A 13,552-nucleotide genomic window follows, 5' to 3' on the forward strand; every position below is an offset into this window, starting at 1 on the left:
TCCCCTTCTTGTCTATCTGTCTATCTGTATCTGTGATGCCCATTCCCTCTGAGAACTCTTATCAAGAGATGGCCGTGGCAAAAGAGTCTCCACTTATCCTTGTCCTTACATGCCTCCCTCGAATACACCATTCCATGCATTCTTTTACCGTTTGTCTCCCTCCAGTATTCTTCTGCCCTATTTTCACATGTCACAAGTAGTCTTCTTCTCACACCAGCTCCTTTACTTGTATTATCATACACATTCCTTGAAAACTCTCAGTCCTGCAGTTTTTCCATGTGCCCAAACCACGTTAAAGTATAATGTTTCACCCACTGTACCACTCCACAGTTCATTACCTTTGCATTACCTGCCATACCAGATCTCTCATACACCCCTTCATTTCTTTCTTTATTCCATGTAGTTACACCACATGCTCTCAGACAGCTCATTTCCACCGCCTGGATTCTTGACCTTTGTAACTCATTTCATGTCCATGTTTTGGCTGCATAGGTTAGGGTTGGGAGGACTTTGCTGTCCCTAAACTTCTCTTCACTTCCATACTTGCACCTCTACCGTTCATTATTCTGTTAAGGAACCCAGTGACTTTTTCTTTACCTTGTACTGCTCTTTCCCATAGCGCAAGGAATCAGATGAAAGAATGGCCCAACCCACCCACATACACATGTATATACATACATGTCCACACACGCACATATACATACCTATACATTTCAACATGTACATATATTTACATGCACAGACATACACATATATTCACATCTACATAATTCATACTTTCTGCCTTTATTCATTTCTGTCACCATCCCGCCACACATGAAATGACAACCCCCTCCCCCTGCATGCGTGCGAGGTAGCGCTAGGAAAGACAACAAAGGCCCATTCGTTCACACCCAGTCTCTAGCTGTCATGTATAATGCACTTAAACCACAGCTCGCTTTCCACATCCAGGCCCCACAAAACTTTCCATGGTTTACCCCAGATGCTTCACATGCCCTGGTTCAATCCATTGACAGCACGTCGTCCCCGGTATACCACATCGTTCCAATTCACTCTATTCCTTGCACGCCTTTCACCTTCCTGTGTGTTCAGGCCCCGATCACTCAAAGTCTTTTCCACCTCCAATTTTGGTCTCCCACTACTCCTCGTTCCCTCCACCTCTGACACATATATCCTCTTGGTCAATCTTTCCTCTCTCATTCACTCCATGTGACCAAACCATTTCAAAACACCCTCTTCTGCTCTCTCAACCACACTCTTTTTATTACCACCTTTATATTTCAAGTAAGGCCTAGCCTTAATGTGGACTTTTTTCTTTGAATGGGGCCTCCAATGTGAAAAAAGGGAGATAGAAAATGGCAAAGCTACCATTTTGCCTAAAGGCAAGGTGAGTGCATAGTGCTCACTGTAGAAAATTCTAGTTTCAAAGAATTAGTTGTGTGAGTTGTCAGGTGTTATGTGTGACAAGTAGAGATTGCATGTTTGTGGACAGAATGTGAGCAGTCCACATGGGGTGAGGCAGAAAGAAAAGACTGCTACCTGGGTCAGAGGAGTGCAACTTTAACAACCACTGATGAATTATGTTCCATCCATTATTCTACTGATAGGGTTATGTTGTTAGGAGTGGAAAAGGATTATGTGTGAATGATAGAAAATAGCTTCATTCATTTGAATGTGTATGATAGGTATGTGAATTTACAGTACATTATTCTTTCTTTCTAGTCTGTCTCCTGAGCATAAGTTATGTTCTTTCCGAGTAAAAGGGTCAGGACCATCTAGCCATTGAGACATCCACTGAGGAAGTGCTGACCTTCATGCACCCTTTTTCAGCTATTTAGATGTGATTGAAGAGACTCAATAATGTTTGGCTCTTCCTCAGCTAGTCATTGACTTATCAGAGCCTGTATTTTTCTATGAATAATTGCTGTCCAAACATGATGCCATCGAAGTGGCTTTTTCCATTCCATAGATTAGTCTTCTTTTCCTTTCTTTTTTATGTTTTGATGGCAGCTGCACTTCTTCAAAGTGCTCCAGTTCCTGTGAGAGGTCCTCTATGTATCAGGGGTAGATTTCAGCATTGCCTTTTGCAGGCATACTTTTTTGAACATTGGCATGTTCACAGTTTTCTGTGGTGAAGAAAAGGACAGACCTAAAGAAAGAACTCTCAAAGTGCAAGTGTAAAAGGTTAGAGTCTTCTGTTTTTCATGGATTGACAGACAACTTCTGCAAGACCTTGGGTTTAGAACAATGGGTGCCTCATCTGTTGAGTATGCTCCTGGTCATTCTGTCTCTTCATTTGACTAGGAAGCCAGAGTTTGCTCCAAACTGTATATGGGCTGACTTTGCTCCTTCACAGGCTTATAACAATCATATTCATTTTGCTGCCCTTCTGTTTAAAGGAAAATAAAGCCATTTATTTGTCCACCATGGAGCCTTGAAACTGCATTTTGTGAAGAATAACTCAATGTGGCTTGAGAAACTCATTTAATTGGCTTTATCTAGGGTTTATGCTAAAGCACATGATTTGAGGAAGATAGCCTTTATGTAGCCTTCCTCAGAACGCTTTTGTTAAAGAAAATCAAGGAAAAGGACAGCACTCATCTTCCAACTTCATCAGATGTTACTTTAGTTTAGATCTTGTATGGATCTGAGGATTCCAACTACAGGAGATTCGGGTTCCAACGTGCCACTAAATCACCACTAATGGTAACTATTTCAACTTTTAGGTTCACTCTTATCAGAAAAGTTTGTCTCTAAACCCTTGTCATGTATATGGGTATATTTTGATGGTTGAAGGACAGATTGCAGAGGACAGAAAAGTATGTTTTAAAAATGTAAAACCTTGTCTCTCCAAGGCAGAGTCCTATGAATATTTTCTGCTTTTCTTTCCCAGTCCTGCTTTTCAGTTTTTTCTTAAAAAGTTTTCTCTATACCTACTGTGATTGCCTTTGGATTAGTGTTTGATATCTGTGGATTGTGAGCTCTGATAGATTGGAAGTAAGTCATCTGATGACATTATTCTGGTGGCCATAGTTGATTGGCAAAGGAAGAACCTGAAACAAATGAGCTACTGCAATCATGAGTAGGTGGTTAGCAAAGGGTGAGTGAAGGCTAGCCTTCCTCACCTGAAACCTTCAGGGTTGGAAGGTTCTGACTCTTATATTCCCTGAGAATATTTAATGCCTGTGTGACACTGCCTTAGTTTTCAAAACCTACATTACTTTGTGGGAGATTCTTTTCATGCCCATGATCATTTTCAATAAACTCTTCACAGCGATTCACCTGATGTTGCGTCGAAGGAAGAAGAACAACCTGTCAAGCAGGAGAAAGTTGATGATTCAGAAGAAAAGAGCAAGCAGGAGCAAGAACACACTGAGGTAATAAGATATCAGTTGCTGTGCATGACATTTATTGATCTGTAAGGCTCTTTGCATATATGTTTGTAGACTTGTTTTTCGGCCATGATCACCAATATTTTCTTCCATATATAAACGATGTATATAATAACATTTGGTACTGTGAATATTCCTGTATTGCTGGGTTCATGAGTTTGTAAGTCCTTTCACTAAGTAAGTAATATTTGCCATAGAAAACATTGAACCTGTATGAAAAGAAATGATACATATAACAGCAGCATTTTATCACCTGCTTCAAACTAAATATTATAACAGAAATGTACTTTTTGTTTTAGTTTATTGTAAATTATGAATGTAAAAGATGATAATAACAAGGCATAAAACCACTGAAAATGGAATATTTCTTAAGGTAGTTGGTTAGAAAATTAGCTAGAAACATTAGGTAGACACATCAGGTAGAAGTCAGTAGGTGCATTAGGTAGGAGCCTCTGGAAACACTGCACTAGAGTTACCTTCTGCCACTGGCTTGTTAAGGGTAAGGCTCTAAAGGTTAAGAAGTGGCACTGGAGTTCACCAGTTATGGAGACTCTTTTGCTGTGGCCACCCCCTTGAGGGAGTTCCTAGTTTGCCACAGTATAGCTCAAGATTACTAACCACATAATACATCCAGAATTGTTTTTATATATAGGAGGCAAGGTGTAGGTGGTAATCCCTACCACTTGGCTGTTGAGGGAATAATATTGGTGATTACCCTTTCACATTTTAAAAAATTAGCAAACTTGAGGAGCTAAGGTCTGAGGAGCTAAGGATTCTAAAACTGCTTGACAGTTCTTCATGTGGAGTGGACACCTGTAAAGGTCAAGATAGTGAGAGTTATGCCTTTTCAGCCAGCATTCATTACAGACACAAAATTATTGGTGACATGATGTTTAATAAGTTTGACGAGAATGCTTTTATATTCACTGAAGTAACTGAAAATGGTAGAATTACTGCAGTAAACCATTTAAGAAGTAGAAAAGCACTTGGACTGAATGGAACACTGGCTGTATCTCCTGTTCCAAAAAGTATCAAAACCTATGACAATACATTTCTTACAAACTCTTGGAAAGAGCAGCATAATGGAAGTTAATAGAATGGTTTACACATCACCAGTTTACAAAGGATGAAAGCTTTTATTAAGTTAAATAGACCTGTAAGTTAGAAGGTATGAAAAATATAAGTTTTTGAGGAGTGATTAAGAGACATAAACCACATAACTAAATTATCAGTGAAAATAAAAGCATATTTGTAGCAAGCAAGAGAAACAAATTCAGCTGCAAGAGAAGCTTATATCTATAATATTAATAAAACTATAGGGGAAGGAATGAAAATGAATGTTGTTTTACTTGACTGTGGTTGATGTGAGAATTTTTCTGGATATCAAAATAAGACTTGAAATATTGTTCTAGAAAGGTAGACCATGGAATTCCTAACAGTCAGAAAATTAAGGATGTGGCAAACAAAACCATAATGATGTTTCATCAGTTGCACTGTAAGGAACAGTATTAGCTTCAGTACTGTTTAAGAGTGATATCAGACAGAGAAAGAGAGGTAAAAGAAAGTGCAGTTTGATATTTTGCAAATGACAAGTGTGGGTAAGGTGATAGAACCAGAAAAGAAAGAAAAAATGCCAAGTTTTTAAGTGATCTTATGAAATGTACCCTCTCCCAAAAAAGTATCAGTTCCCTGGGCCTGAAGTTTCTAATAATGTCACCCTGTTGCAGTTTACAACTGCATCAGGGTGGTGGTGAAGTCAGGTTTTAATCTTAGGAGAGTGTACGTGTAATTGGGTACAAGAAAATTTCATGGAATTTAGCGAAGAAAAGTGAAAAAATGAATTGTAGTACCATAAACAATACATTGGTACCCAATAAGGGTCCATTTGGAAAAGAGATCGACAGTGGATAATGATAATGAAAACTTGGAATTTGAAGCTGGAATTAAAAAAACAGGTTTGTGTTATTGAGTTGCAAAATGCTGCTACTGAGAAGTTTCACTGCTAGAGGGAGGAAGCTGATGACAAATGTATACAGAAGAACCAGATTGTTAAATGTATATAGAAGAACCAAAGTGAATGATACTGTGATGTATAGTCTTCAATAAATTTAAGTGGAAATTAACAGACTAATGTGGGAAATTGAGATCAAGTTTGGAAGAAAAACTTGGAGGAAGTGAAGTGCTTCAGATACCTGGGAGTGGACATGACATCATATGTAACAATGAAAGCATAAGTTAGTTGTAGGTTGGGTGAGGGGTCAAAGGTTCTAGGAGAGTTGAAGAATGTGTAGAATGAGAGAACAGTATCTGGTAGGGTAAAAAAATAGGAATGTTTGAAGGTACAGTTGTTCCAACAATATTATATGGATGTGAGGCAAGGGCAATAGATAAGGCTGTGCAGAGGAGGGTGGATATGTTGGAAATTAAATGTATGAGGAAAATATGTGGTGTGAGGTTGGGTGATTGAGTAAGTAATGAAAGGGTAAGAGAGAGGTGAGGTAATAAAAAGAGTGTGATTGAGAGAGCAGAAGAGCATGTGCTGAAGTGTTTTGGACTTATGGACAGAATGAGTGAGGAAAGGTTGACAAAGAAGAAACATGTGTCAGAAGTGGATGGAACAAGGAGAACTGGGAGACCAAATTGGAGAAGGAAGGTTGGAGTGAAAAGGATTTTGAGCAATTAGGGACTGAAGATGCGGGAGGGTGAAAGGCATGCATGGAATAGAGTGAATTGGAATGATGTGGTATACTAGGGTTGACTTGCCGTCAGTGGGCAGTGTGGGAAAGAATGATCCGGTTTTCCTGAGAGTAAGTGTGAATGAACAATATTCTGCTGGATATTTCTGTTGTGTCAACAACAGAATTATGTACTAATGTTGTTCCTACTAAGAGCTATTTGGCTTTTGTAGGTCAATGAGGATACTAGCATCGTCATTCCTCGGGCAGCACTCAAGTGTCATATGTGTGACATCTCCAAGTTTCCCCACACCAAGGTAAGATATGTTGATTTTCCCACTGATAAGTAGAAGGATGGCATAGGTAATTTTATTTGCAAAGAAGTGAGAAAGGAGACATTTGAACTATTTTGTGACAGTGGCAAGAGAAGTAGCCCACCTGCTATTAATTAGCTGGATTGACATAGTCATGTGCATTTTGAGCTTTAGGGTTTGAATCATGGTGGTATGTCCAGAATCTGATAGCATCAGAGTGAATTTATATTGATAATTTTATAGGTATGCGTATGTATATGTATATATATGTTGAAGTGTATAGGGATGTATGTGCGTGTGTGGGCGTGTATGTATATACATGTGTATTTAGGTGTTTTGGGCCATTCTTTCGTCTGTTTCCTTGTGCTACCTCGCTAATGCGGGAGACAGCGACAAAGTATAATAGAAAAATAATAATTTTGTAAATATCTAATTGTTCCTGTGCTATTAACCTTTTGGGATCCAATGACTGACCTTTTAATTATGCAATTTTGAGTTGATACCATGGTATGTTATCTGGATTAACTTGAAAATTTCAGTTGTATGTATCTTTAGATAATTGTATTCAGTTTATCTATAAGATCCTAGTATTATTAACTCATATTTATTCATATTTTTAATTTTCTAAGTCACAGCTAGAGTAAATGGCATGTACTGGACACCTAGTAGCCAATTATCTTATTTGATTTTGTTTAATAGGCATACCTAAGTCATCTGGAGAGCAAGAATCACAAGCTTGTGGGTCGACTCTTCCATGCACGAAATGCTGCTGTTATTGATGTCTTGATGGCTGACACGGAGGTAATTTACTCAATGTATTATGCCTTTACCCATTTCAAGGTAGATTGAATGGTGTTTCCTCATTGTATGACTGATATTTAATTTCTTCAGTTAAGTTTTTAGGGGCCTAGCAAGGAGCTAGAAATCCTTTCTTGTAGTATTACTTTCTAGTAGAAGCTACAGAGGAAGGAGCCAAGCAAGAATTTTTATCTAATGCTCAGTTGTCTCTCCTGATGCAACCTGGCTAAGGTGGGAAACTTTGAGCAGGTATGAAACTAAGAAGAAAGAATTTTACGATAGAGCTGAATTACTTTCCTGCATGACTAGTTTAAAAATAGGAGATTGGGAAATATTAACTGAACTACAGACCAGTTAGTATGTTGATGAATGTGGTTTGTAACTTGCTGGTAAAGATAATCAGAAAACAGGTAGATGAGTACTTGCATAGAAGAAATCTGCATGAGAGGCATCATGAAGTAAGAAATCTCGTACATTCATTTAAGTGAACTCTGTTTTGGACAAAATTAATGGATGGAAGACTTGTGTGTTCTTGGAATTGCCAGAAGGCTCTTTACTCTTTTCTACTCAGGAGATTGAAAGAAAGTCAGATTCTCAGGAAGGTATAAGGCAGACGATACTTGTCCTAGTGGGTTGGGGTAAACAGTGGCATGCCTCAGGGCTGTGCTCTAAAGGCTATTGTTATTCTTCTTTTTTGTGTTTTCTTCACTCCACTAACAATTTGATGGGGTAAATTAAGTAAATATGGTCTCTCACACATCCCCAACCATGCCTGTTTTGCTAAAGTAAAATACTGAACTTCCTTGAATAAAAATGCGCCTTATTTTTTTATTCTGTATTCTAATTTGAGTCCTCAGGTGAGACCAGTGCCTCCATTCTTACCACATTCTTAGACAAAATTGCATTCCATTGCATATGTATATATGTGTGTGTGTATATGAGTGGATGGGCCATTCTTCATCAGTTTCCTGGTGCTACCTCGCTGAAGCAGGATATAGTGATCAAGTATAATGAAATAACTAGGGTAGAAAGAATGCATGTCTTAGAAGGCAAGTAAAAGGGGAGGGAGTTGAGGGATCCTCCCCTCTTGTTTTTGATTTTCCAAAAGAAGGAACAGAGAAGGGGGCCAAGTGAGGATATTCCCTCTGAGACTTAGTCGTCTGTTCTTAAAGCTACCTCGCTAATGAGGGAAATGGCGAATATGTATGTGTGAAGTGTCTGGGGTAAACCATGGTAAGGTCTCTGGGGCCTGGATGTGGATAGGGAGCTGTGGTTTCAGTGCATTACACATAACAGCAGGAGACTGAGTGTGAACAGATGTGGCCTTTTTTTGTTTGTTTTCCTGGCACTCTCAGGTATTCCCAGTTACCAGTCTTTTTTCAGCCAGCAAATCCTCAAGCTCTTCACCATTTCCATTCACAACACTGAATACCCCATGTACACCAAATATACCCTCAGGTGCCACATTACTCACCTTCACATTTAAATCACCCATCACTAAAACCCGGTCTTGTGCATTAAAGCTGCTGACACATTCACTCAGCTGCTCCCAGAACACTAGTCTCTCATGGTCTTTCTTCCCATGACCAGGTGCATAATCATCAATAGTTGCCCATCTCTCTTCATCCACTTTCACTTTTACCCACATCAATTCAGAATTTACTTTCTTACACTCTACCACATACTCCCACAACTCCTGTTTTAGGAGTAGTGCTACTCCTTCCTTAGCTCTTGTCCTCTCACCAACCCCTGACTTTACTCTCAAGACTTTCCCGAACCACTCTTTCCCCTTTTTCCCTTGAGCTTCGTTTCACTCTGACCCAGGACATCCAGGGTTCTTTCCTCAAACATAGTACCTATCTCTCCTTTCTTCTCATCTTGGTTACATCCACACACGTTCAGACACCCCTGTCTGAGCCTTTGAGGAGGAAGAGCATTCTCTGCTTGACTCCTCCTCCCCTTTCCCTTTTTAGATAATTAAACACAAGGAGGGGAAGGTTTTCAGCACCCCTACTCCTGCCTACTTTGGTCACCTTCTACAACACATGGGGAATACTTGGGAAGTATTCTTTCTAAAGAGATCATCAGAAAGAACTGACAGTTTTGCTTGGGGAGGTGTGCATATATATATATATATGATAGCTGGCTTTCTGAGTGATGTGGGAGCCCCATATAAAGGGATCCTTGGGTAAGAAGATGGAAGGTAAAAGTTTACATCATTTTTGCTTACCTTTTGAATGAAACCCAAGATATTATAAGATAATGTTTTGTGTATGCAGTTTTGAAAAGGATTGTGTGAAAGAAATGATGCCTCCATTGTTGTATACACCAATAAAAGTGCCTTTTGGGATTAACATTTTTATACAAGAGCTTTGATATTTTGTGCTTTGTACTTAATCATGATTACTCTTTTTCCATCAGCTGGCTTGCAAGCAGAAACCCAAAAAGAGGGGTGGTTCCAAACGATGTTTAATGTGCGATTGTTACATGAGCAGCACCATGCGGGAGCATTGCCAAACCATAGAGCACACGGTCAGTGTATTCTTTTAAGAGATGTTATGGGATGATATTCAGGAATGTTTGTTAAAGCTGTGTATTAAAAGAACTTTCAAGTTAGAAGTTTATGTTTAGTCGCAAAATCACAGTATTTTTATTTCTTTTTGTCACAAGCAATGGAATTCCCAAATCATGGACATCATTTACTCCCTCTCTCTTTCTCTTCCCAATCACTCTCTCTCTCTCTCTCCCTCTCTCTCTCTCTCTCTCTCTCTGTCTCTTTGTCTGTCTCTCTCTCTCTCTCTCTCTCTCTCTCTCTCTCTCTCTCTCTCTCTCTCTCTCTCTCTCTCTCTCCAAATTTACTTGTGTTCCACCATTACCCAAAGGGAGATCCAAACTGATACCTAAAACTTTAACAATACAGACTGGTTATTTTGACTGCATGTTTTAAAAGCCTTTGAAATTCAGAGTCATAAAAGGGCTACGATAAACCGTATGATCGAGAATAGCTACATAAATGAGGCCCAGCATGGATTTATGGTAGGAAAAAGCATGCAGACCCAATTATTAGATCATCACAATGAGATATCTGAAAGGTTAATCCTATGGACAATGATTTTCTTAACTTTGCAAAAGCATTTCACAAGGTAAACCACAGACTTATGCTAAGAAAAGGTAACAAGACATTAAGTGTAAGATAGTGAGATAGATTAAAGAGATTATAACCGACATAAAGTTCAGTGATAACAAATGGAACAATGTCTGAAGTGGAAGTTATCATCTCTCGGATGCCACAGGGAGTGGTATTATGATATGATATTGGGGTAGTTAGGGAGGTGAATACAAGAGTTTTGGAAAGTGGGGCAAGTATGCAGTCTGTTGTGGATGAGAGAGCGTGGGAAGTGAGTCAGTAGTTGTTCGCTGATGATACAGTGCTGGTGGCTGATTCGTGTGAGAAACTGCAGAAGCTGGTGACTGAGTTTGGTGAAGTGTGTGAAAGAAGAAAGCTGAGAGTAAATGTGAATAAGAGCAAGGTTATTAGGTACAGTAGGGTTGAGGGATAAGTCATTTGGGAGGTAAGTTTGAATGGAGAAAAACTGGAGGAAGTGAAGTGTTTTAGATATCTGGTAGTGGATTTGGCAGTGGATGGAACCATGGAAGCAGAAGTGAATCATAGGGTGGGGGAGGGGGCGAAAGTTCTGGGAGCGTTGAAGAATGTGTGGAGGTCGAGAACATTATCTCGGAAAGCAAAAATGGGTGTTTGAAGGAATAGTGGTTCCAACAATGTTATATGGTTGCTTGTTGGTCCCTCCACCTCTGACACATATATCCTTTTTTGTCAACCTTTCCTCTCTCATTCTCTGTATATGTCCAAAACATTTCAACACACACTCTTCAGCTCTCTCAGCCACACACTTTTTATTACCACAGGTCAATCATACCCTTTCATTACTTACTTGATCAAACCACCTTGCACCACATCTTGTCCTCAAACACTTCATTTCCAACACATCCATCCCCTCCGTACAACCCTGTCTATATCCCATGCCTCGCAACCATATGATATTGTTGGAACTACTATTCCTTCAAACTCTTTTTTGTTGTCTGAGATAACGTTCTCTCTTTCCACACATTCTTCATTGCTCCCAGAGCCTTTACCCCCTACCCCACCCTGTGACTCAGATATCTAAAAGACTTCACTTCTTCCAGTTTTTTTCCTTTCAAACTTACATCCCAACTAACATGTCCCTCAACCCTACTGAACCTAATAACCTTGCTCATTTTCACGTTTGCCCTAAACTTTCTCCTTCCTTACACTTTTCCAAACAATCACCAACTTCTGCTGTGTCTTACTAGAATCAGTCACCAGTGCTGTATCATCAGTGAACAACAATGGGCTCACTTCCCAGGCCCTCTCATCCCCAGCAGACTGCAAACTTGCCCCACTCTCCAAAACTCTTACATTTACCTCCCTAACCACACCATCTATAAACAAATTTAATAACGATGGGGACATAACACACTCCTGCCCAGACTGACCTTCACTCTCTTCTCTTTCTACTTTTATACATGCCTTACACCCTTGATAAATATTCCCCACTGCTTTTAGCAGCTTACTTCCCTTACCTTATATTCTTAATACCTTTCACAAAGCATCTCTATATCCCCTGTCAAAAGCCTTCTCCAGATCCATAAGTGCCACATACAAATCCATCTGATTTTCTAAGTATTTCTCATTACATTCTCCAAAGTAAGCATCTGATCCACACATCCTTTTCCACTTCTGCAACCACAGTGCTGTTCCCCAATCTGATGCTCTGTACATGCCTTTACCCACCCAATCAATACCCTCCCATTGTAGGTATTCTCAACAAACATATGCCTTTTTTGTATGAACACTCACCTTTATCCTCTTTTTCACAGTGGCACTATACATGCATTCCTTCAATCCTCAGGTACTTCATTATTATTCATACATACATTGAATAACCTTACCAATCTATCGGCAACACAGTCATCCTCCTTCCTTTATAAATTCAACTGCAACACCATCCAAACCTGCTGCCTTGCCGGATCTCTTTTTCTGCAAGGCTTTCACCACCTCTTCTCTCTCCACCAAACCCCTCTCCCTGTCTCTTTTATTTTGCATACCACCACGACCAAGACATCCTACATCTGCCACTGTTATCAAACACATTCAGCAATCCTTCAGAATACTCATCCACTGCATCTACTCCCTCCATCACTACCTGTTATCACTTTCCCCTTTGCCCCTTTCATGGATGTTCCCATTAGTTCTCTTATCTTTTGCACATTATTAATCTCTTTCCAAAACATCTTTTTGCTCTCACTAAAGTTTAATGATACTGTCTCACCCCAACTCTCAGAAGCACCTTCCTCCAGACCTCCTCCTGCTTTCCCTTATACATCTCCCATTTATTTGCACTCCTTCCTTGTAAATACCATCGAAATGCCTCTCTTTTCTCTTTCACAAACAAATTTACTTCATCATCCCACTACTCACTACCCATTCTAATCTGCCCACCTCCCATCCTTTTGTTGTCACATGAATCTCTTGCACATGTCATCACTGCTTCTTTAAATACATGCTTGATCAAAGTTTCCCCCTTAAGTGAAGTAGCACCAGAAACAGATGAAGAATGGCCACATCTGCTCACATTCATTTTCTAGTTTCAGTGTAATGCACCAAAACCTCAGATCCCCATCCACAACCAGGCCCCATAGACCTTTCCATGGTTTACACTGGACACTTCACATGCTCTAGTTCAGTCCATTGTTGACTCCAGTATACCACATTGTTCCAGTTCATTCTATATTTTGTACATTTTTCACCATCCTGCACATTGAGGCACCATTCACTCAAATTCTTTTTCACTGGATCCTGTGATCTCCAGTTTGGTCTCCCCATATGTTTGTTTAAAGCTTTTTGAATATATCTCTTAATGATTTTATTGTGATCCCTGATATTTATTTTACAGTTGGTGAGTCATTATTCAAGAGTTCATTGCTGTGGCTACAGATACTACAGAGCTATTGTTGAGGAGCATCGCCTCTCCCTCCGTCATCTGAAGGTAGCTCAGTTCTTATTATTTTTAGTCCTTCACGTTTATTACATATTTGTATTTTTACTGTTTGTACATGCAGTTGCACTTACCAGTTGTACTCTCATTATTTAGGTTCTATAATGGTAAAGTTGTGCTCTTATTATAAGCCTAATACATTGGTTTTAGACAGCTAGTAGTTACTTAATGCATTCTCAGTTGACAGACAGAGGAAATATACATGAAAGTTCATTAGACAAACAAAAACTAGTTTTTGAGTGGGGGAAATGTTTGAGGGAGACATACAGAATGGA

At 39.5% G+C, this 13,552-nt stretch overlaps 1 protein-coding gene across 8 annotated transcripts in view; it reads left to right on the forward strand.

Moving 5' to 3' along the window:
* Window positions 1-13,552, forward strand: part of LOC139748254 (uncharacterized) — an 81,110-nt gene that overhangs the window by 33,601 nt on the left and 33,957 nt on the right. For all 8 annotated transcript variants that reach the window (XM_071661170.1, XM_071661172.1, XM_071661171.1 and 5 more), the window contains 5 exons: window positions 3,275-3,377; window positions 6,301-6,384; window positions 7,081-7,182; window positions 9,601-9,711; window positions 13,176-13,268. In XM_071661170.1, the coding sequence (XP_071517271.1) occupies window positions 3,275-3,377; window positions 6,301-6,384; window positions 7,081-7,182; window positions 9,601-9,711; window positions 13,176-13,268 (493 nt within the window). The remainder of the gene's footprint in view (window positions 1-3,274; window positions 3,378-6,300; window positions 6,385-7,080; window positions 7,183-9,600; window positions 9,712-13,175; window positions 13,269-13,552) is intronic.

Source organism: Panulirus ornatus, chromosome 73 (assembly GCF_036320965.1).
Source record: "Panulirus ornatus isolate Po-2019 chromosome 73, ASM3632096v1, whole genome shotgun sequence".
Lineage (NCBI taxonomy): Eukaryota > Metazoa > Arthropoda > Malacostraca > Decapoda > Palinuridae > Panulirus > Panulirus ornatus.